This window comes from Rhinatrema bivittatum, chromosome 4 (genome assembly GCF_901001135.1).
Source record: "Rhinatrema bivittatum chromosome 4, aRhiBiv1.1, whole genome shotgun sequence".
In the NCBI taxonomy this organism is placed as follows: domain Eukaryota; kingdom Metazoa; phylum Chordata; class Amphibia; order Gymnophiona; family Rhinatrematidae; genus Rhinatrema; species Rhinatrema bivittatum.
Window position 1 is genome coordinate 218,962,819 of NC_042618.1, and position 24,909 is coordinate 218,987,727.

Genomic DNA, 24,909 nt, shown 5'->3' on the forward strand with positions numbered 1-24,909 from the left:
CGGAGGAAACGATATTCCTCTGCGTCCTTATGCTTATCTAAGGATGGCTACGAAATGGACTGATTCAAATGAAACTCCGAGACTACCTTGGGCAAGAAGGATGGAACAGTATGAAGCTGTAACATTCCTGGAATCATCCAGAGGAACGGTTCTCGGCACGACAATGCCTGCAGTTCAAAGATGTGTCGTGCCGAGCATATAGCCACCAGGAACACCATCTTCAATGTTAGTAATGTACATAATAGTACATGCTTAAATGCAAGGAAAGACTGAGTAGTGGCAGAAAGGAGGGTCCTGCCAAAAATTCCAATACTAGATTAATATTCCACAAAGTAACTGGACGGAGGTGCTTCACCCCTTTCAGAAAATGGGCCATGTCCAGATAAGCCGTCAAGCGGGTTCCGCTCACCTCAACCCTCAAACAAGAGAGAGCCTCTACCTGCACCTTCAAGTAGTTAAGGGTCAAACCTTTATTCAAGCCGTCCTGCAGAAATTCCAGAATTAGTGGGATTTTGACCGCCTTAGGGGGGGCATAGCATTACTCGCACCACACCTCAAATACTCTCCAGAACCGCACATACACTAGGGACATAGAGAACTTCCGAGCACAAAGTAAGGTGGCAATTACCGCCGCAGAATATCCTTGCTTCATCAGGTGAGCCCTTTCAAGGACTAGGCCATAAGACAGAATCAAGTCTGATCCTCGTGAAGGACTGGTCCCTGCTATAGCAGGTCCCTGTGTGCAGTGGGAGGCACAGGGGATTATCCACCAGGAGTCTCTGCATATCCACATACCATGGATGCCTGGGCCAATCTGGAGCTACTAGTAGGACTAATCCGCCGTGGTGTTAGATTCTGTGAATGACCCTGCCCAGCAGGGGCCAGAGAGGGAAGGTGCACAGCAACTCTTCTTCTGGCCAGATCTGAATGATAGCGTCGATCCCAGGGACCATGGATCTCTTCTGCAATTGAAGAATTGGGGAACCTTCACATTGTGAGATGCGGCCAGCAGGTCGATTGTGGGAGACCCCAACAATCTACTGTCAGTTGAAAGGCTTTGTCCGACAACAGCCGCTCTCCTGGATTCAGACTCTCCCTGCTTAGAAAGTCTGCTCTGACGTTGTCTTTTCCTGTGATGTGGGAGGCTGAAATCATCTGTAGATGCATTTCAGCCCATTCCATAAGGAGGTCTATCTCCTGTGAATTTTGCTGCCTCTTGTTTCCACCCTGGCAGTTGATGTAGGCTACCATCGTTGTATTGACTAACATTATGCGGACCGTTCGATCCTGACACGCCAATCTGACTGCCTGGGCTTCCAGGCAGTTGATGTTCCAGAGGGCTTCTTCGGTCTAATGCCCCATGGCCGTCAGTTCCTGACAGTGAGCTCCCCAGCCCCTGAGGCTCACATCTGTCATGCGGAGCAGCCAGTTTGGTGAGGACAGGGGCACACCCCTACTCAGATGCGCTTCCTGCATTCACCACTGGAGCAGAGAGCATTCACCCATCGATAAGTGAAGGCAGATAGAATAGTCTTGAGACTACGGGTTCCAATGTGACAGCAGTGAGCGCTGAAGTGGTCGCATGTGTGCCCTCATCCACGGCACCACTTCTAGGGTTGCTGCCATCAAACCGAGAATTTGGAGTTAGCTCCACACTGTCGGGCATACCGTGCTCATCAACTCATGCACCTGGGACATCAGCTTCCTTATCTGCATGGTTGGGAGGAAGACCTTGCCCTGCTTGGTGTCGAACTGAACTCCCAGATATTCCACGGACTGGGAAGGCTTGAGACTGCTCTTGTCCAAGTTTACTACCCAATCGAGCTCCTGAAGCTAGGAGGTCACCCTGTTGGTCACGCGGAAACTCTCTTCCACGGATTTGGACCAGATCAACAAGTCATGCAAGTACGGGTATACCAGGATCCCCTCTTTTCTCAATGCTGCCGCTACAACCACCATAAATCTTGGAAAATGTTCTGGGGGCAGTGGCTAGGCCAAAGGGCAGTGCCTGGAACTGATGGTGGGACCCAGTACAGCAAAGTGGAAGAAAGCAGTGATCTTGAAGGATTGGAATTTGTAGGTAGGCCTTGGATAGGTCCAGGGAGGTTAAATATTCTCACGATTGTAAGGCCATTATCACGGAGTGTAATGTTTCCATGCGAAAATGATTCACTCGTAGATGTCGGTTGACACTCTTGAGGTCCAGGATGGGGCATAAGGAACCTTCCTTCTTGGGTACAATGAAATAGATAGAATAACGCCCCATATTTTCCTGGGGCATAGGTACTGGGCTTATAGCCCTCATCCTGAGGAGCCTTAAAAGAGTAATCTCCACTGCCTGCTTTTTGTGTTGTGTGTGGCAAGGAAACATCCTGAGGAGTGCTGCGAAATTCCAGCGTATATCCTTCTCGAATGACTTCCAGTACCCACTTTCCCGAAGTTATCTCAACCCACCGCTGATAGAAGAGGGACAGTCAATCCCCTATCTCTTCATTCTGAGGGTGGGTCAACAAAAACTTAATTGGGATGTTCGGAACGAACCTGAACCTGCTCCTCTCTTGGGCTGTGGGCTACGAAAGGACTGAGACCTCCCATAGGGCTAAGACCTCTGAAATGTGGAGTTTCTGTAGGGACAAAAGCATTGTGAGCCTCTAGATCGACCCCCTTATAGGCGAGGGGCGCTGTAACTGCTTTCTCTTATCTTCTGCTAGCCGGGGAATTGGAGATTCATCACATTTACTGGCCAGCTTTTCCAATCCGCTTCCAAAAAGGTGTGATCCTTTAAAGGGCATCTTTGTAAGATTTGCCTTGGAGGTTGCGTCCGCTGACCAATTCCGCAGCCATAGCTGTCTTCTGGCCGCCACCACTGAGGCCATACTCTAGCCAAAGTACGGACTAGATCCGAACCAGTGTCCATTAAAAAGGTGGTGGCAGGTTCCATACCACTCTGGAATTCATCCCTGAGTCATCCACCTCCTGAGAGAGAAGTAGGCACGAATGAGCTACCAGGGCACAACAAGAAGCAATCTGCAAGTTCATTGCTAATACATCAAAGGCTTGTTTCAGGATGGACTCCATCTGCCTATTGTATGTATCATTTAAGGCCGCTCTTCCTTTCACTGGGATAGTTGTTCCCTTAGAGATGGCACAGACCAGCGCATCCATCTTGGGGAAATGCAAACGCTCTCTCACTGCTGGATCCAGTGGGTATAGAGCTTCTAACACTCGTCTCCCTTTAAAACTTGCTTCTGGGGCATCCCATTTCAGGTCAATCAACTCCTGGACGGCTTCCAGTACTGGAAAGTAGCAAAATCTTTCCAAAGGGAGATCAAAAAGGGATTCTTCTTTGGTTCCGTTACAGAATCGGTCCCAGGGATTTCTAGTGTCTTCACGGTCTGGGAAACTAAGGCTGGCAATTCGTCTCTATGAAAAAAACCACAACATAGTTTGATACGATTCCAACCCAGGGGGAATTTACCTTCTTCCATGGGGTCCGGATCATCCTCTTCTTCTGAGCCATCTGGGTCCCTACCAGGGATGCTCTTGGTAAGGTGAGGCATGCCTCGAGGTCTGCCAATAGGACTAGGAGAGGAAGGGTTTACTGGCTGAGGTTCCGCCCAGACAGGGGCGAGCGAGGTAGTAGAATGCACCTGTATGAAGGCTTGTAGACCCTGGAAAAATTCCACCCAAGAGAAGGCAGCAGGGTCCATGCCTAGCCCAGGAGGCACTGGGGTAGGAGCTACTGAATTTCCTTCTGCCATGGATGATCCAGTCAAGGAAGTACTCAGATCTGAGGAACTTCCAGTTAAGGCTGTGACTAACCCATCCTCTGAATGGGAGGAGCCGTGTTTAGCAAAGTCCGGAGAGGCCAGTTCTCCTTGGGCTTCCTCACAGTGCTAACATAAGTTGGAATCCAGGTGAGAGAGGTAACGGTGGTGGGGCCGCTTGGCAATAGTGATCATAATATGATCAAATTTGATTTAATGACTGGAAGAGGAACAGTGTGCAAATCCAAGGCTCTCGTGCTAAACTTTCAAAAGGGAAACTTTGATAAAATGAGAAAAATTGTTAGAAAAAAACTGAAAGGAGCAGCTACAAAAGTAAAAAATGTCCAAGAGGCGTGGTCATTGTTAAAAAATACCATTCTAGAAGCCCAGTCCAGATGTATTCCACACATTAAGAAAGGTGGAAAGAAGGCAAAACGATTACCGGCATGGTTAAAAGGGGAGGTGAAATAAGTTATTTTAGCCAAAAGATCTTCATTCAAAAATTGGAAGAAGGATCCAACAGAAGAAAATAGGATAAAGCATAAACATTGGCAAGTTAAATGTAAGACATTGATAAGACAGGCTAAGAGAGAATTTGAAAAGAAGTTGTCTGTAGAGGCAAAAACTCACAGTAAAAACGTTTAAAAATATATCCGAAGCAGAAAGCCTGTGAGGAAGTCAGTTGGACCGTTAGATGATCAAGGGGTTAAAGGGGCACTTAGAGAAGATAAGGCCATCGCGGAAAGATTAAATGATTTCTTTGCATCGGTGTTTACTGACGAGGATGTTGGGGAGGTACCCGTAATGGAGAAGGTTTTCATGGGTAATGATTCAGATGGACTGAATCAAATCACGGTGAACCTAGAAGATGTGGTAGGCCTGATTGACAAACTGAAGAGTAGTAAATCACCCGGACCGGATGGTATACACCCCAGAGTTCTGAAGGAACTAAAAAATGAAATTTCAGACCTATTAGTAAAAATTTGTAACTTATCATTAAAATCATCCATTGTACCTGAAGACTGGAGGATAGCAAATGTAACCCCAATATTTAAAAAGGGCTCCAGGGGTGATCCGGGAAACTACAGACCGGTTAGCCTGACTTCAGTGCCAGGAAAAATAGTGGAAAGCGTTCTAAACATCAGAATCACAGAACATATAGAAAGACATGGTTTAATGGAACAAAGTCAGCATGGCTTTACCCAGGGCAAGTCTTGCCTCACAAATCTGCTTCACTTTTTTGAAGGAGTTAATAAACATGTGGATAAAGGTGAACCGGTAGATATAGTATACTTGGATTTTCAGAAGGCGTTTGACAAAGTTCCTCATGAGAGGCTTCTAGGAAAAGTAAAAAGTCATGGGATAGGTGGCGATGTCCTTTCGTGGATTGCAAACTGGCTAAAAGACAGGAAACAGCGAGAAAGATTAAATGGACAATTTTCTCAGTGGAAGGGAGTGGACAGTGGAGTGCCTTAGGGATCTGTATTGGGACCCTTACTTTTCAATATATTTATAAATGATCTGGAAAGAAATACGAGTGAGATAATCAAATTTGCAGATGACACAAAATTGTTCAGAGTAGTTAAATCACAAGCAGATTGTGATAAATTGCAGGAAGACCTTGTGAGACTGGAAAAATGGGCATCCAAATGGCAGATGAAATTTAATGTGGATAAGTGCAAGGTGATACATATAGGGAAAAATAACCCATTCTATAATTACACAATGTTGGGTTCCATATTAGGTGCTACAACCCAAGAAAGAGATCTAGGTGTCATAGTGGATAACACTTTGAAATTGTCGGTTCAGTGTGCTGCGGCAGTCAAAAAAGCAAACAGAATGTTGGGAATTATTAGAAAGGGAATGGTGAATAAAATGGAAAATGTCATAATGCCTCTGTATCGCTCTATGGTGAGACTGCACCTTGAATACTGTGTACAATTCTGGTCACCGCATCTCAAAAAAGATATAATTGTGATGGAGAAGGTACAGAGAAGGGCTACCAAAATGATAAGGGGAATGGAACAACTCCCCTATGAGGAAAGACTAAAGAGGTTAGGACTTTTCAGCTTGGAGAAGAGACGACTGAGGTGGGATATGATAGAGGTGTTTAAAATCATGAGAGGTCTAGAACGGGTAGATGTGAATCGGTTATTTACTCTTTCGGATAGTAGAAAGACTAGGGGGCACTCCATGAAGTTAGCATGAGGCACATTTAAAACTAATTGGAGAAAGTTCTTTTTTACTCAACGAACAATTAAACTCTGGAATTTGTTGCCAGAGGACGTGGTTAGTGCAGTTAGTATAGCTGTGTTTAAAAAAGGATTGGATAAGTTCTTGGAGGAGAAGTCCATTACCTGCTATTAAGTTCACTTAGAGAATAGCCACTGCCATTAGCAATGGTAACATGGAATAGACTTAGTTTTTGGGTACTTGCCAGGTTCTTATGGCCTGGATTGGCCACTGTTGGAAACAGGATGCTGGGCTTGATGGACCCTTGGTCTGACCCAGTATGGCATTTTCTTATGTTCTTAGACTGTGAAGCCTTAATATGACAAACAGCACAGAGAGTAAGACACTTATGTTTTTTGATTGCCAGCACCATTGGTAACAGTAACTGCGTGTGCTATTGGCTCGTGCTTAAATTTTTTTTTTTTTTTATGTGCACAGATTTTGAGCGACTAGGCAGGGTGTGGCAAGGTGGACGCATAGCCCATGCGCTCGGCTATTCCTGGTTCTGTGCTTAGAAGTTGTGCGCGCGGCGTGTGCACAGAGCTGACACACTGCACTTGCCGACGTTCTATGGAGGCAATACGAAATGCACAAAGACATGCACAAGATGGCGCCACCATGGCCTACCACGTGATGTGCCAACCAAGCCTAACGCGGGGCCTAGCCCACTGGGGGCTGCTCAACCTGTTTGGAAGTCCACTTCCCCTTACCCCAACAGGATAAAGAACGATGTTGGTACGGTGCACCGAGCTAGGAGACACAAGATGTCTAACCGAAACCCCCACCAAACGTCTCAGAATCAAGCGGTAAATCTTCATTTTTTATTTATTTTTTTATTTTTTTTTACTTACCTGGGTTCAGCGCTTACTGGCTGAGTACAGAGCCAGTCTCCAGCTGCGGGGGGGACAGGGCTTTGGCTGTCATCATTGCGCTTGGCTTCCTGCACCTGCTGCCTTTCAGCTACTTAAACAGCAAAATCCATGCCGGGAACCAGCTACCGGACAAGGCACACATCTGAGGGATCTCGGAAATCGCCTCAAGAATTCTTAACTGGGGGAGGGACTTTAGGTATCACCGCAGGAGAGCAGGGCTCAATTTTCTCCAATTTAGTATGTAGAACCTCTCCTTCCAAAAAGTACAACAATCCCCAAAGGGAGAGGTACGTCCACCATCTGCTAGAGACGGAAAATACTGGAGGGCTGAGGTCCCTGCAGGGGGTGTATGTAGGGTGATGTCAGTTTTGAAACCTGACTCAGACTCCATCTGCTGGCAGGGGAGCATAACACATTGGTCCTGAGTCCATCTGGCTACATGCTAGGAAATTTATTATTTATTGGTTACCACAGTTCTAACACAATCACAATGGGGTAGATTTTCAGAGCCGGGAAGCCTATTTTACATAGGCCTCCCGGCGCGCGCAGAGCCCCGGGACTCGCGTAAGTCCCGGGGTTCTCGGAGGGGGGCGTGTCGGGGGCGTGTCGGGGGGCGGGCCCGGTCGTCGCGGCGTTCCGGGGGCGTGTCGGCAGCGTTTTGGGGGCGGGTACGGGGCGTGGCTACGGCCCGGGGGCGTGGCCGCGCCCTCCGTACCCGCCCCCAGGTCGCGGCCCGGCGCGCAGCAGGCCCGCTGGCGCGCGGGGATTTACGTCTCCCTCCGGGAGGCGTAAATCCCCCGACAAGGGTAAGGGGGGGGTGTAGACGGGGCCGGGGGGGGGGGTTAGGTAGGGGAAGGGAGGGGAAGGTGAGGGGAGGGCAAAGGAAAGTTCCCTCCAAGGCCGCTCCGATTTCGGAGCGGCCTTGGAGGGAACGGGGGGAGGCAGCGCGGCTCGGCGCGCGCAGGCTATACGAAATCGATAGCCTTGCGCGCGCCGATCCAGGATTTTAGCCGATACGCGCGACTTCGCGCGTATCTACTAAAATCCAGCGTACTTTTGTTTGCGCCTGGAGCGCAAACAAAAGTAGGCTGTTCGCGCTCGTCTGAAAATCTACCCCAATGGTTATACTCTGGGCACTAGGTTTTTAGACTGTTTCTTATGTCTCATCTCTCACTCATTTAACCGACTCTACAATTTCTTATTTCAATTTGTACCATTTAGTATAATATTCATAAGACTCACTGTTTAAACACGCTACATAGATAACTGGAATCACAGAGCAGGTTTACTCTACATGCATGTAAGCAATTCCATGATTCACTACTTTTTAAAATGCAGGGGGCTGCCTTTACAACTGGGAAAAGAAGATTCAAGCAGATAAATAGTAAATTACACAAATGAGCTATACTTCCCAGCAAAGCATAAGTAATAGGGGGTTTTAGATCATTGAAATATGTATTTTTTTTTTCAGAATAATTTTTATTGCAAGGAGAACTGCTTACACACACAAAAGTCAGTAACACAGTACGAAAACAGTATCAAGCATGTAAAAGAATCCCAACAGAGCCAATACAAAACTCCTGGTTTGAGGCCCGCTGCTCTATCACTAGGCTATTCCTCCATTCCAAACATAAGCAATATTCTTTATCAATAAGAGTTTCAGACCTCTTACCTGTGGCCATACTACAGCATGAAAAACTGAGTTAATTTCTTCAACAGTGAAGTTGTAGGACTCGAAATCATCAAAAAACTCAGCCACACGCTTGATTCCAAGACGTCTCAAATTTTTCAGTGGGTTAATAAATCTTAACTGTATCTGTAAAGACATGATAAAGAATGTTATTGATATGGGTTCTGTGCTCTAAGGGGGATTTCAAAGGGACTTACATACTTAAAACTGGGTAATACATGAGTAAATGCACTTTACTTGTGTAAGAAGAACATAAGAACATAAGAAAATGCCATACTGGGTCAGACCAAGGGTCCATCAAGCCCAGCATCCTGTTTCCAACAGTGGCCAATCCAGGCCATAAGAACCTGGCAAGTACCCAAAAACTAAGTCTATTCCATGTAACCATTGCTAATGGCAGTGGCTATTCTCTAAGTGAACCTAATAGCAGGTAATGGACTTCTCCTCCAAGAACTTATCCAATCCTTTTTTAAACACAGCTATACTACCTGCACGAACCACATTCTCTGGCAACAAATTCCAGAGTTTAATTGTGCGTTGAGTAAAAAAGAACTTTCTCCGATTAGTTTTAAATGTGCCCCATGCTAACTTCATGGAGTGTCCCCTAGTCCTTCTACTATCTGAAAGAGTAAATAACCGATTCACATCTACCCGTTCTAGACCTCTCATGATTTTAAACACCTCTATCATATCCCCCCTCAGTCGTCTCTTCTCCAAGCTGAAAAGTCCTAATCTCTTTAGTCTTTCCTCATAGGGGAGTTGTTCCATTCCCCTTATCATTTTGGTAGCCCTTCTCTGTACCTTCTCCATCGCAATTATATCTTTTTTGAGATGCGGCGACCAGAATTGTACACAGTATTCAAGGTGCGGTCTCACCATGGAGCGATACAGAGGCATTATGACATTTTCCGTTTTATTCATCATTCCTTTTCTAATAATTCCCAACATTCTGTTTGCTTTTTTGACTGCCGCAGCACACTGAACCGACGATTTCAATGTGTTATCCACTATGACACCTAGATCTCTTTCTTGGGTTGTAGCACCTAATATGGAACCCAACATCGTGTAATTATAGCATGGGTTATTTTTCCCTATATGCATCACCTTGCACTTTTCCACATTAAATTTCATCTGCCATTTGGATGCCCAATTTTCCAGTCTCACAAGGTCTTCCTGCAATTTATCACAATCTGCTTGTGATTTAACTACTCTGCACAATTTTGTGTCATCTGCAAATTTGATTATCTCACTCGTCGTATTTCTTTCCAGATCATTTATAAATATATTGAACAGTAAGGGTCCCAATACAGATCCCTGAGGCACTCCACTGTCCACTCCCTTCCACTGAGAAAATTGCCCATTTAATCCTACTCTCTGTTTCCTGTCTTTTAGCCAGTTTGCAATCCACGAAAGGACATCGCCACCTATCCCATGACTTTTTACTTTTCCTAGAAGCCTCTCATGAGGAACTTTGTCAAACGCCTTCTGAAAATCCAAGTATACTATATCTACCGGTTCACCTTTATCCACATGTTTATTAACTCCTTCAAAAAAGTGAAGCAGATTTGTGAGGCAAGACTTGCCCTGGGTAAAGCCATGCTGACTTTGTTCCATTAAACCATGTTTTTCTATATGTTCTGTGATTTTGATGTTTAGAACACTTTCCACTATTTTTCCTGGCACTGAAGTCAGGCTAACCGGTCTGTAGTTTCCCGGATCGCCCCTGGAGCCCTTTTTAAATATTGGGGTTACATTTGCTATCCTCCAGTCTTCAGGTACAATGGATGATTTTAATGATAAGTTACAAATTTTTACTAATAGGTCTGAAATTTCATTTTTTAGTTCCTTCAGAACTCTGGGGTGTATACCATCCGGTCCAGGTGATTTACTACTCTTCAGTTTGTCAATCAGGCCTACCACATCTTCTAGGTTCACCGTGATTTGATTCAGTCCATCTGAATCATTACCCATGAAAACCTTCTCCATTACGGGTACCTCCCCAACATCCTCTTCAGTAAACACCGAAGCAAAGAAATCATTTAATCTTTCCGCGATGGCCTTATCTTCTCTAAGTGCCCCTTTAACCCCCTCGATCATCTAACGGTCCAACTGACTCCCTCACAGGCTTTCTGCTTCGGATATATTTAAAAAAGTTTTTACTGTGAGTTTTTGCCTCTACAGCCAACTTCTTTTCAAATTCTCTCTTAGCCTGTCTTATCAATGTCTTACATTTAACTTGCCAATGTTTATGCTTTATCCTATTTTCTTCTGTTGGATCCTTCTTCCAATTTTTGAATGAAGATCTTTTGGCTAAAATAGCTTCTTTCACCTCCCCTTTTAACCATGCCGGTAATCGTTTTGCCTTCTTTCCACCTTTCTTAATGTGTGGAATACATCTGGACTGTGCTTCTAGAATGGTATTTTTTAACAATGACCACGCCTCTTGGACATTTTTTACTTTTGTAGCTGCTCCTTTCAGTTTTTTTCTAACAATTTTTCTCATTTTATCAAAGTTTCCCTTTTGAAAGTTTAGCACGAGAGCCTTGGATTTGCACACTGTTCCTTTTCCAGTCATTAAATCAAATCTGATCATATTATGATCACTATTGCCAAGCGGCCCCACCACCGTTACCTCTCTCACCAAGTCCTGTGCTCCACTGAGAATTAGATCTAAAATTGCTCCCTCTCTCGTCGGTTCCTGAACCATTTGCTCCATAAAGCTATCATTTATTCCATCCAGGAACGTTATCTCTCTAGCGTGACCCGATGATACATTTACCCAGTCTATATTGGGGTAATTGAAGTCTCCCATTATTACTGCACTACCAATTTGGTTGGCTTCCCTAATTTCTCTTAGCATTTCACTGTCCATCTCACCATCTTGACCAGGTGGACGGTAGTATACCCCTATCACTGTAGTCTTCCCTGATACACAAGGGATTTCTAACCATAAAGATTCAATTTTGTATTTAGTCTCATGCAGGATGTTTATCCTGTTGGACTCTATGCCATCCCGGACATAAAGCGCCACACCTCCTCCCGACTGCTCCTCTCTGTCATTGCGATATAATTTGTACCCCGGTATAGCACTGTCCCATTGGTTATCCTCTTTCCACCATGTCTCTGAGATGCCAATTAAGTCTATGTCATCATTTACTGCTATACATTCTAATTCTCCCATCTTACTTCTTAGACTTCTGGCATTAGCATACAAACATTTCAAAGTTTGTTTTTTGATTGTATTTTTATTCTGCTTTTTAATTGATAGGGATAAGTTAGAATTTTTTAGCTCAGGTGAGTTTTTAGTTACAGGCATTTGGACTACTTTTCTAATTATTGGAACCTCACTGTCGGGATGCCCTAATTCTAGTGCATCATTAGTATCCTTTAAAGATACATCTCTCCGAACCATGCGCTGCTGAGCGACTGTCGGCTTTCCCCTTTGTTCTAGTTTAAAAGCTGCTCTATCTCCTTTTTAAGGGTTAGCGCCAGCAGTCTGGTTCCATCCTGGTTAAGGTGGAGCCCATCCCTTCGGAAGAGACTCCCCCTTCCCCAAAAGGTTCCCCAGTTCCTAACAAAACTGAATCCCTCTTCCTTGCACCATCGTCTCATCCACGCATTGAGACTCCGGAGCTCTGCCTGCCTCTGGTGACCTGCGCGTGGAACAGGGAGCATTTCAGAGAATGCTACCCTGGAGGTTCTGGATTTAATCTTTCTACCTAAGAGCCTAAATTTGGCTTCCAGAACCTCCCTCCCACATTTTCCTATGTCGTTGGTGCCCACGTGTACCACGACAGCCGGCTCCTCCCCAGCACTGTCTAAAATCCTATCTAGGTAAGTGGGCTTTTGAAAATTGCTACAATAGTAGTTACATTCACACATGCAAATCCTTTTGAAAATGACCCCCTAAGAACGCAACAGCAATTAAACATTCATCTTCTTCTTTCAACTCAAATCATTAATGCAAGGTTAATCCTCAAGGAAGGATGTGGTGGAGGGATGGAAGGCATTGGGGGTCTTCTGGTTCAGGGCCCATAGCCATAGACAACCCAGCTGCTTTCTGTCTTATGGCCTGGCTCTTGAGCAGAGATGGCTCCACAAGAAAGGGTATTCTTCGGCAGTGATTTCAAAGTTATTGAAGTCTTGAAAATGGTCCACTTCCTTGGCCGATATTCACGAGTGGCAGTTGTCTGAGCAGGTCTGTGGGACTAGGTCAGAATCTCCCTGGAAAGTGGATGTGCCCTGTATCTTGGCCTTTCTTCATGGTGGGCTAGACAAGGGGCTTGCCTTGAGTTCCTTGAAGGTATAGGTGACAGCCATTTCATGCTGCTGGGTAGTGTTTCCCTAGTGACTCACTTGGATGTCTTTCGCGTCGAGGGGTGTGAAGAGGCTGTGTCCTCCTTTTCGATCCGTCATTCCCCCATGGGATCTTGACTTGGTGCTGAAAGCCATAATGGGGAGTCCCCCTTTGAGCCACTCAAACAGACTTCACTGAAGGATCTATCGCTGAAAAAACGGCGTTCCTAGTGGTGATTTGTTCCACATGGTGAGACTTGGAGCTGCAAGACTTGTCTTGCTGGGACCCCTGCTTGATGATTATTCTGTGCTATTTGGAGATCACTAATGCTTTCCTTAAGTCTGACAAATTGTTTGTCTTGTTTTGAGGTCCAAGAAGAGGGGAGGTGGTGGTCTCTAAGGCTACCCTGGCTCACTGTATAAAGGAAACTATTGATTCAGCTTATTTGCTCAAAAGCAAGGCGGCCCCAGAATTGGTGCTTGCACATTCTTGTGCCAGCTGATATTTTCAGGGCGGCTACATGGTCATCCTTGAATACTTTTGTGAAGCACTACCGTTTGGATGTGCTGGCATGGAAGGAAAGAGTTTATGGGACGGGAGTTTTGTGGGCAGCCTTCTCTTCCACCCACCTGGGTAACTGAAGTTTTGGTACTTCCCACTTATCAGGGCTGGACTGGTGTAGCAGGACAAGATGGAAGCAGAAATTTTCTTACCTGTTAATTTCCTTTCCATTAGTCCTGCTTCACCAGTCCAAGACCCACCCAGGAAGCATGACTGCATAACTTCTGACTGTTCTGGTTATTATGCTGAGGTAGGGCAGTACTGAAGTATGTTAAGAACATAAGAACATAAGAAATTGCCATGCTGAGTCAGACCAAGGGTCCAGCAAGCCCAGCATCCTGTTTCCAACAGAGGCCAAACCAGGCCACAAGAACCTGGCAATTACCCAAACACCAAGAAGATCCCATGCTACTGATGCAATTAATAGCAGTGGCTAGTCCCTAAGTAAAATTGATTAATAGCAGTTAATGGACTTCTCCTCCAAGAACGTATCCATGACTATGCTGTGAAAGCATAGTAAGCAGGAATTATAGCAGGAAACGGTTCAGAATGGAATTGTCTCTGGAGACTGATAGAAGTAAAAATACATAAAGGCAGGATTTGGGAAGAACAGGCTGATGACTAGAAGGATTGCTGTAACAGAGTGCTGGGGTGGAGGTGAGAGGCAGACAATTAAGGGCAAACATCCACTTTCCTAGTTCAACCACTGTATTGCTATTACATCACTACCAGCATCATGCTCTTCAATGGTGTGCCAAAATACTGAAATTATTTCATTACATTTTTATTTTTTTGTTCAGAAACTCCCCAAATGTCACTCATATTGACCCTTGGGCCTTGACAGTTTATCAGAATAGGATTCAACACTGAGACAGTAAGAAATGCAAACAATGGACAACATTTGTATATTTGCTAATCATTTCCCAGTTATACAAAAATCTAATCCAATCCCTCCTCCCAGTTTGTAAAAACTGTGATGCAAGTTTCAAAAGAAAAACAGACAACAGGTCTCAGAAAAGAGTAAAACTATAACATCTGAAAACTATTAAAAAGTGGAAGTTTAACTGTGCCATTCTGCTCCCTGGCTATGTTCGTTTTTGCTTTGCTGTAGTGTAGGAAGTTTTATTACTTTCCAGTCACACAGATGTTCCTACGATGATTATCCAGGCATAAGACAGAATCAGTTATGCTTCACTCAAATTTTAATACTTCACTATGTAATAAGGTGTTACATTTCCCTTGCAAATAACAAGACTGTGAAATCTACAGCCAACAGCTACTAACTCTCAATTTCGGGGGTATTAAAAAAATGCAAAAGCTACAGAAATAAGTTAATCCATGTACATGTTTATTGTGTAAGGTCATTTCACAGGATGGCTTAGAGAAAGGCTGCTAAAATGATACAAGGCCTGCAACACAAACCCTACAAAGAGGTTTAAGACACTCAAAACGTACTCGCTGGAGGAAAGAAGGCAAAGGTGGGGGTATGACTGAAACATTCAAATATATTACAGCCTTCAAAAAAACGTATGAGAAGAGGACATTTTCCATAGTAAAGGGAATGCAAAGATATGGGGGGGGGGGGGGGGTTTCATAATCTGAAACTGCAGGCAGAAAGATACAGAAGAAAACATGAGAACACGTTTCTTTACTGAAAGGTCAGTACATGACTGGGGTAACCCAACAACAGAATTCAAGTGTGCTTGGGACCAAGTGAGTACAGTGATGTGAACAAGGTTAGGATGATGTAGTATTGCAAAACAACCCATACTTCAACTTCCTCAAAAGCAGAAGCAAGGGGAGAAACAAGGGACACATAAAAGCAGCACAAGCTAGCGACACTGCAGGCTAAGGGGTGAGAATCAGAAGGGGTGGGAGGTCCTGGGTGTCAGATTAAGTATGGGAATTTGTTTGCTAATCTATCCAGGATGGTAGAGAACCACAGAGGGCAAAACCAAAAAGAATCATGTGGATAAAGGCGCGACATCCTAATAGTGGTCAAGCTTCTATGCTTGGAAGCTAGAACTATTTTAGTTTTCGAAAGAACGTCAAGACCTGCCTCTTTTCTCAGTTATTTCTAATGCAGCAAACAGGTATTGATAACATTTTGTGCTTTCTGTAACAAGTAGAGTAAGGGTAATAATACAAGAGGAATGACCTCTTGGTTGTAAGTGTGGGCATTTTATCTGATTGTTACGTTCAGCTGTGGCTAGAAAATATTTTGTGTTATATTGCTTTGTATGTTTTAAAAAAATGTTTATCATTTGTTAATGTTTTTTTGGTGATCTGTGAACGTTCTGGTTGTACACTGCTTTGGACAGTTCTTTCAGAACCAGGAAAACGCCTAACAATAAATTTTACACAAATAAAATAAACATAGCCTTAGCAATGTGGACCAGAAAAGCTGGAAACTGGTCTTCATCTGCCACCATCCACTACGTTGCTATGCTTGTTAGTTTGGGCATGAAAGTCCCACAACAAAAACTGCATAAAATAAATCTACTGGAATATGAGACTCTCTTGGCATATACCAATGTCAGGAGTAAATATGGATTACTCTACCACTGCTACTCTTAACATCTGGCCACCTGGATGTTATTACTGGTACCTTCAGTGCTATTCATCACAGCTGCCTTTACTGCCACTGCACTGGATCTGTGCACTTCCTAAATAATTTACAAGGAAACTACAGAACGGGGGGCAAGATGGCGTCCTGAACGGGTGTGTGGAACAGAGCAGCTCCTAACCTTCAATAAAATTTCCTCGAAATGCCAGCGAAAAGAAAAGGGAAGGTGAGGGTTTTTCCCTCTATACCTACCCAACTTACAGAGCAAGCCCTGATTACTACCTTCCTCGCCCAGGGAGCACAACAAATCGGGGTGGTGAGTCCTGCTGCGAGCACGCCGAGAGGAGAGGCGAACTCACCTGGGACAGAGGTTTCCCTCAGCCCCCCCGAGACGCGTCCACCGGCTACCAGAGTAACCTCGACCCCGGAAGCACAGCAACCGGCGCGGACTGATGAGGTCACTGCGACTGAGTTGCTGGGTGAAGCGCCGGTTAGTGTCGAAGGAGCTTCAGGAAACGGAGACAGGTCGGCGAGGGAAGGAGTTACAGTCCCCGCTGAACCAGCTATACCATCCTTAATCTCCGGAGTGACCCCCTCAACATCGGAGGCCAGACCTGAAACTCTGGTAAGACCAGCGGTCGTAACCCTGGAAAACCTATGGGAACTCTCAGCGGGGTTAACTCTTGCAGTACGGGATTGTAATGCAAAATTGGACTCATTTGCTTCTCAAGTAAATTTTAAGATAACAACTCAAGAGAATTCCCTCATTTCTCTACAGTCTTCAATGGGGAAAGTAGAAAGCGAGATTTCACATATTAAAGAATTCAATATTGCCACTATTCATGACAGAGCTGCCCTTTCCAGGAGGTTGGAGTTACTGGAGAACTGGAACCGGCGTTTGAATATAAGACTGATTAATTTTCCAAGAATTATGGGGGAAATGCCCATTATTTCCTTAAAAAGATATTTCTCAGAGGTTCTTCAGTTGCCTGAAGCACAGTTTCCTTTGATAAATAAGGTTTATTTCCTCCCTGCAAGAAATGCTCCAAATCAACAAGTAGCACCTTCTATGGATTTACAAAATCTAACTAACTTCCTAGAATCCTCAGATATTGAAATTATAGATTTTTCTACTTTGTTTGTATCCTTGATACTTGAACAGGATGTTAGTAGATTAATGATTTCCTATTTTAAAAATTTAAATACTATGTTTCATGGAAGTCGTGTCCGTATGTTCCCAGATATTTCTAAAATAACCCAAGAAAGACGGAAAGGGTTTCTGTCGATGAGGCAAGCGGTGATATCTTTGGGGGCTACTTTTCTCTTAAGATACCCCTGCAAATGTATAATTAAAAAAGAAGCAGATACTCTTATTTTCTTTTCTCCAGAGCAGTTGAAACTTTATTTAGATTCAATAATCCCTACTGAGACAACCACAGATCCAGGGGAATAAGGTAGTTTGCTCTTATTTTTCAGGTTAAGTCCTATTTGAATTAATTTTTTCTTATTGTCTCCTTAAAAGTGATACCCCCTCTCTCAATATTGAAGTGAGATTTGGTTACTACATTGAATTTGTTTGCTCAAATGTTAATTTTTTCCACTGAATTATTTTCATCAATGTTATGTAACAAGTTACCTATATAAGTTTTGTGATACTATTGTATTAGAAAAGCATAAATAAAGAATTTAAAAAAAACAAAAAAACAAGGAAACTACAATCCAAAGGCCGTATCATTGTACTACTGAAGCATCTAAGGGGTTACAGGTAATCCTGTTATATATGTTCCCCTTTCAATTATCACTCAAACTCATCTGGTGATATTATAATGAGCGGAAGGAGAGAGGGGGTTCTAAACAAGTATTGTCCAGACTGTTGTGCCATAATGCCATTAATTCACATCCTCAACTTAAAATCAAATTTGTTCCAGTGTTAGAAACAGGAATGAATGAGGCTTTCCTTTTCAGGTGCCCATTGAATGTGCACTTATCTGAATCCTGAAGTTGGAGGACCAACTTCAGGATTCAGATAAGTGGAGGACCAACTTCAGGATTCAGATAAGCGGAGGACCAACTTCAGGATTCAGATAAGTGCACATTCAATGTTCATCGGTGCACTATCTTATGTTCACCATAGCAATAAGCAGTTTGAGTGCCTACACAAAGACAGAGGTGTGGAATGACCAATGATTAATCTGGATTGAGTGCATAAAGGCTACATTAATTTTGCCTGTTGCACCACAATTACCAGGTCTTAATGTCATTATAGGCTTTATCAACATAACCAGTGACAAGACAAATATGATGGTCATCCATGACACCTATTAAATCTATCACGAGTCATTAGTGGCAGAATTTTTCATTTTTGGATTGTCTCAGTTTCTGCTCTATACAGGGGTATTCTAATTCTTGTTTGACAAAACTATTGTGGTTATTCATGGTCCATGAACAGTCCCATCTGATGAGATAACAAACTAGAAATTTGATGATTTGATGTCAAACTCACATTTATCAAATTTGGTGAATAGTTTGATGTGTTAATGTTCTATAGCTTTTTCAAAGAAGATAAGATAATCTAGGTTAATCGTATATAATAAACTGATCTAAAATATCTCAAAAGATATAATTAACAAAGCTTTGGAGCATAGCTAAAGAGATGTAAAATCCCATCATCCAGAATTCAAAATGTTCATGTTTTCCACTCAGCTCTCTCCTTATCCTGAATCGGCTTGTAAGCTCCTTGTAGGAACAAGCTATATAAATATGCAGCCTAATCGAAGGTGGTCAAATAGTTCATTGATGAGAGAAAGGGGATACTTGATTTAAACCAGAATTGCACTTAGGGCCTGACAATCCACACATGAGCACAGGAATCATTCTTTTTTGAGGACAAAAAGGGGAACTCATGCAGATAACACTGAGCGTCAAACTCTTTGTCTAGATTTTCTTTCAAGTACTTTCAAAGTGTTCACAATTCTAGTTCTGATTGGCAGAATATTATACTGAAACCATGCTGGGCAAATGCAACATCCATGAAGCCGACAGGGGTTGCAGAAGTTGATCATGGCTTCCAACTGAAGTTTCCTGTCTTTCCACGATAACCAGACTAGAACCACCTACATGGGAGGGTCATGTGCCCACTTGTCCCTGAGGTCTTTGATGATTTACTGATACACATCCTAACCCTATGTCCTTGACTAGGATTGGGATTGCTGGATTTCTTGGTTCCATGAGGAAAATGCTCGGTGAACAGGTTGCTCACAGAGATGAAAGTCCACCTGGAGATATCTTTCTTTCTCAACTACTGATAGCCCCAGCCTGGCCAGCACCAACTTTCCCTGAAGAAACTCGCAGACTTGTTTTTTGCCATATTTTTCATTTTCGCGGCTCCAGAGGATCCCTCCCCCCATCCCCCAGGCAGACACCCCAAGCACAGGCCCTCATGAGAGAGCCGCACGCGCGGCATGAGACAGACCAAGGCATCGGAGGAGAAAAGAAAATCACACAAAACACAAAAAAATTTGCAAAATCGGGTACCCCCACACCAAAACACGGCGAAAACAGGGAGGAGAGAGAGAGCCGCTGCGCTGCCGAAAGCAAACAAAGATTTTTTTTTTTTTTTTAAACTTGCCCGGCAGTGATCCAAGGTGCTGATCCTGCAGGGTGGAGTGAACCGGGCTCCCCGTTACCGCACCCAAGCTGCCAAAGAAGGATAATAGGGCCCTCGACCCTGTCTTGCAGCTGCCTCAACACCAGTGGGGGATGGCCCTCTCAGGACCTCATGACCCCCTGGGAGGCTGAAGATCACACTGCTCCTCAAAGACTGTTTTTTTTTTTTTTGTAAAGCAAAATTGACCAAGCCAGAAAAAAACAAATACAAGCTAACTCTGACTAACTCCTATAATAAAACTAACACACAGACCAGACTGTAGGTTTTGCACCTCCACCATCTGCTGGAGACAGAGAAATACTGATGGACTGTAAGTGGCACCATCTTATATAAGGCGGAGTCTGTTTTGAGAACTTCGCTGTCTCCATCTGCTAAGGGGGGGGGGGGGGGGCCACGGCAAAACCCAGGAGTCTGGACTGATCCGGGTACTTACAAGGAATCAGTAGTGTGTAGAGTTTGGGCTGGTTCAAGGGGCTGAAGCTGGAGTCAGGTTATGTCAGAAGATCAAAGTCAGAAGTTTGTCTGAGGTCCAGGAAGAAAGAGGAGAACAACGAGCAGGATCAGGATCCAGTAGACAAAGCACCAAACATTTCAAGAAAGTCCTAGAATTCTGTGGTGCCAGCCACAGCCAGAGTCATTGCAGCAGCTGGGTTTAAATACTGCAGCCAATCAGGGGTGGTTCCCTGCTGAACCAATGAAGGCTTTCTTGGATGGATCTAGCATCAAGGTATGAGAGGATGCTGATTAACAGATCCCGAAGACTGTGACTCTATGAGTAGACTCTCTGGCTTCTGATCTCTAGGACTACCAGTCTGAGATTCATCGATCTTGACAGATAAGACGTTAAGTGATATAAGATTTGACATTTGGATGCTTTGGTCTACTCAGTTTATATATAGCTCAGAATAGTGCTACAGGTTCATGCATTTTTTTTTAGGGATCATGCAAAGCACTGTATTTATACCAAGGGTATACTATTAAAAGCACAGTATGGCCTGCTCATGGATCAATCAGAATAAGGTTTATAATATTCTGAGAAACAGAAAATGATGAAAACAGAAAACGATCTTATCCATTTACTAATTATTTCTCAATCCCATTAACATCCCATCAGACTTTCCCAGCATAAAATGCAGAAAGGTGAGAAAAAATGAGGAAAGTAAAAGTATAACTTGGCTCAAAACTAGCACAGTGGAATTTTAACGGGGCTATTTTGTTCTACTTTTGGCACATATCAGCAGTATTCTGAAGTAAATTACTGCATAACCGCCCACAATTTCTTGTAATGATTATCCATCCAAGACAGTGTTCGTACTGTGTTGAACTTTCAACACCTCGCTAGCTAATGAAGTGTTAAATTAACTTTGCAAATGACACTTTGGCATCCCAAATAACAGTTCCACAAGTTACTGAATTACAGTTTTTTTATTGTAAAACAATATTGCTGAATAGCGCACAGTAAGAAAATGATTATATATTACAGACAATGTAAAGCTGCTATAACAAATGTCTTCTCTGTTTTAATGTTTGTATTCGCAAGTAATGCACTGCTGTAAATCAGATTAGAGCCTGTTGCAACTGTAAAATTGCACTCTCTCGCCTCCTACCCTTGCTGCTGGCTGATGCCACATAGTGGTGCTTTTACAAATGGCATAGATGATGCTGAAGCTTGCAATCAAAGCCAATAAGTAAAGTTTAAATACAGAAAGAGTGCTATCCCAGCAACAAATCTGTACCTCCAGCTGCCCCCCACTCCCCTCCAAGATAGCTGATGATGTAAAACAAAATAACTCACATGGCAGATTGGCTACCCATAGGTACTTGTCTACTCCGCCTCTTGGTAAATCTGCCACTGCTGCTGTCTGAACAGCTCTATCTACATAGGGCTTTCAGAAGGAGTATGTGAAATCTATCATCCTAACAAGACCACCCTTCAACAGCTACAATTTCTGGATCCTCTGCCTCCTGTCAGGTCTCTGAATAAACTCACTTTCTCCGTCTCTATGATCGATGCCATCCTTGATCCAGAAATATGCACCACTTTTCATAATCACAGTTTTGGGGGGTTTTTGCAATACTTCTTCATACTTTTATTTCTTTGCATGGTGATCACTTCAACTCATTTGCCTCTATTTTAATCACCTTCAGTATAACTAGTATGTAGCTGAACTCCTCCTCAGCTGTTTGGAAATGCAGTAACAGTCTAAATCCCTGAGAATTCTACTACTGTTTCTTCCAAATTCAAGGCAATTTTGTTTTCAAATCCTTTATGGACTCGTTCATGCCTACTTCTCTGAACTTATTACCATCTAAGACCTTACATTATTACTTCTGCTCTTCTAGCTTGTTTCTTTTTCCTGTCCCATCTCACAATTAAACACTGCTGGAGGCAGATCTCACTCCTCTTCCAGATCCACTGTCCATATTAAAAGTCTCCTTCCCTACTTCTATATCACAACTTACCTTATTACCATTGCTCATATGTCTTTTGTTCAGAGGTACTGGATTTTGTATACTATATCTGTACTTGTGGTTGCCAAGCATTTAACACATTTATTTATTCATGACCAATATTCCACTACATCACTAGAGCTTCAAGGGGGATTTAGTTTGGCCATTAGACATGGCTTTTGTAACTGTAAGCATTGTTGAACACTAGATCATGCCTCCTAGGAAGGTTATGGAATCTCAGTCATTGGTGGGCTAGAAGAGCAGGTCAGATAACCATCTATCTGGGATGGTTTAGGTGTAGTTGATTGTGCCTAGATATAAGAAAATGGACTAGACCAGCAGTTCTCAATTTGGATTTCAGGATCCGCTTGGCCAGTCTAATTTTCAAGACAGCTACAATGAATATGCATGAAATATAGCTGCATTCAATGGAGATAGGTAAAATTACTTCTTACTTGATAATGCCCTTTCCTTGAATACAGTTAGACCACTCCAGACAAATGGATTACGCACACTAACCAGCAGATGGAGATAGATCAACGGGCTCACTGATGTCACTTCTTATATGCATCTGTGCCGACACCAGCCTGCCAGTATTTCTGTAACAAGACAAAAAACTGCAGCCAAACTTAACACAACTAGTCAACAAAAAATATAACCCACTCTGTCATTAATATGTCTTTCTTTAACCAGTGGACTTTCAGAAGAACAAGGAAGTTAAGGCAGAAAGAAATATAGCATAAAGAATTACCTATCACCTCGGAGCCACTAATATCACCAGCCCTGGATGACTCAAGATAGGCAAAATCCTTTACTGTATCATGGGCCAAGAGGAAAACATGTATATCATCTTTCCCATGGGCCAGATTCAGTGCAGACCTGAACTAAGCATTGATTCCAGATGAAAGAATCTTTCTTTTCTGGCTAAAAAAAATCTTCATACGATTGCATTCCTGCCATCAAACTTTGGCCAACCCTATCTGGCAACAATTTGATCGAAAGTTAGATGAGACAGAGACCATTTCCCTGGGTTGATTACATTGCAAATGAAATAATCCACTTGAACATTACTCACCCCCACAATATGCAACACTGACACAGCTTTCAAATTGCTCTCCACCCAAGCAAGGAGAAAGTCTAATTCCAACAACAGCTGTGGACTTCGTATCCCTCCTTGATTATGTACGCAACTGAAGTGGCTTTGTTGGACATTATCCATACCACCTGACCTACAGAAGAGTCAAACGATTGCCCTGGCCTCCAACCAACTGACGGATCAACTGGCTTCCTCAGGAGTTCACTGTCCCTGATCAAACTACTCCCGACAGTGCGCTCCCCAGCCCGTAAGACTGGCATTTGACATCACGTCACTCCAATGGGGTCTCCCCTGGTTCAAGTGATTGCAATCCAACCACCACTGCAAGCTCCTTCTAGCCAACTCTGTCACTGGGAGCCGTAAGGTATAATCCTGGGACTGAGGATCCCAGCAGGAAAGTAGAGCTCTCTGAAGTGGGTGATGTGGGTTCTTGCCCATAGAACCAGATCCAGCACCGCCATCATTTCTAGACTGAAGAGAAGACCTCACCATTGGATTCTTGGCGGACCACAACGCCAGAACCTGCTGGCATAGCCTATGGATCCTTAGGTCCATCAGACGAACTTGCTCCATATCTATATCAAATCAAGCACCAAATAATCCAGAATCTGCGAGGAAATTATGTGGCTGTTGGGGAAATTGACTACTCTCCCCAATTCCTGCAGAAATTGAAACACTCTCTAAATTGAAGCTATTCCTTCCTGTCATGACTTGTCACTGATCAATCAGTCATCCAGATGTTACATCAAAATTCTCTCCCTTGCACAAGGCAGCTGTCACAACCACCATCATCTTCGAGAAGGTCCTTGGAGCAGTTGCCAACCCAAAGGGAAGGGCTTGGAACTGAAAATGGTGTCCCAGCACTCATGATTCCTTCATATGGGGATATGAAAATATGCCTCAGTTAGATCCAAAAAGACCAGAAATTCCCCCTTTTGCATGGCTGTAATAATAGACCTTAAGGTCTCCATCCTGAAATGAATTACCTTTAGAAATGTGTCCACTTGCTTCAAATCTAGAATGGGGCTGAACATAAGAACATAGGAAGTTGCCATACTGGATCAGACCAAGGGTCCATCAAGCCCAGCATCCTGTTTCCAACAGTGGCCAATCCAGGTTACAAGTACCTGGCAAGAACCAAAAACATTAAGTAGATGCCATGCTTCTAATGCCAGTAATAGCAGTGGCTATTCCCTAAGTCATCTTGATTAATAGCAGTTAATGGACTTTGTCGCCAAGAACTTATCCAAACCTTTTTTAAACCCAGCTACACTAACAGCCCTAACCACATCCTCTGGCAACAAATTCCAGAGCTTAATTGTGTGCTGAGTGAAAAAGAATTGTCTTTGATTAGTTTTAAATGTGCACCATTCTAACTTCACTGACTGCCCCCTAGTCCTTCTATTATAAAGAATAAAATTACAAAATATTTAGATAGACATGGTTTAATGGGACACAGTCAGCATGGATTTACCCAAGGGAAGTCTTGCCTCACAAATCTTCTACATTTTTTTGAAGGAGTGAACAAACATGTGGACAAAAGTGAACCGGTAGATGTGGTGAATTTGGATTTTCACAAGGCATTCGACAAAGTCCCGCATGAGAAATTTCTAAGAAAACTAAAAAGTCATGGAATAGGAGGCTATGTCCTTTTGTGGATTGCAAACTGGTTAAAAGAAAGGGGACATTAGGTATCACTGCAGGAGAGCG

At 43.5% G+C, this 24,909-nt stretch overlaps 1 protein-coding gene across 1 annotated transcript in view; it reads right to left on the bottom strand.

Annotated features, from left to right (window-relative positions):
• The window catches only part of UTP20 (UTP20 small subunit processome component), a 399,297-nt gene that overhangs the window by 202,108 nt on the left and 172,280 nt on the right, over positions 1-24,909 (bottom strand). Inside the window, exon 28 of the mRNA XM_029599719.1 lies at positions 8,544-8,687. Within this exon, the coding sequence (XP_029455579.1) occupies positions 8,544-8,687 (144 nt within the window). The remainder of the gene's footprint in view (positions 1-8,543; positions 8,688-24,909) is intronic.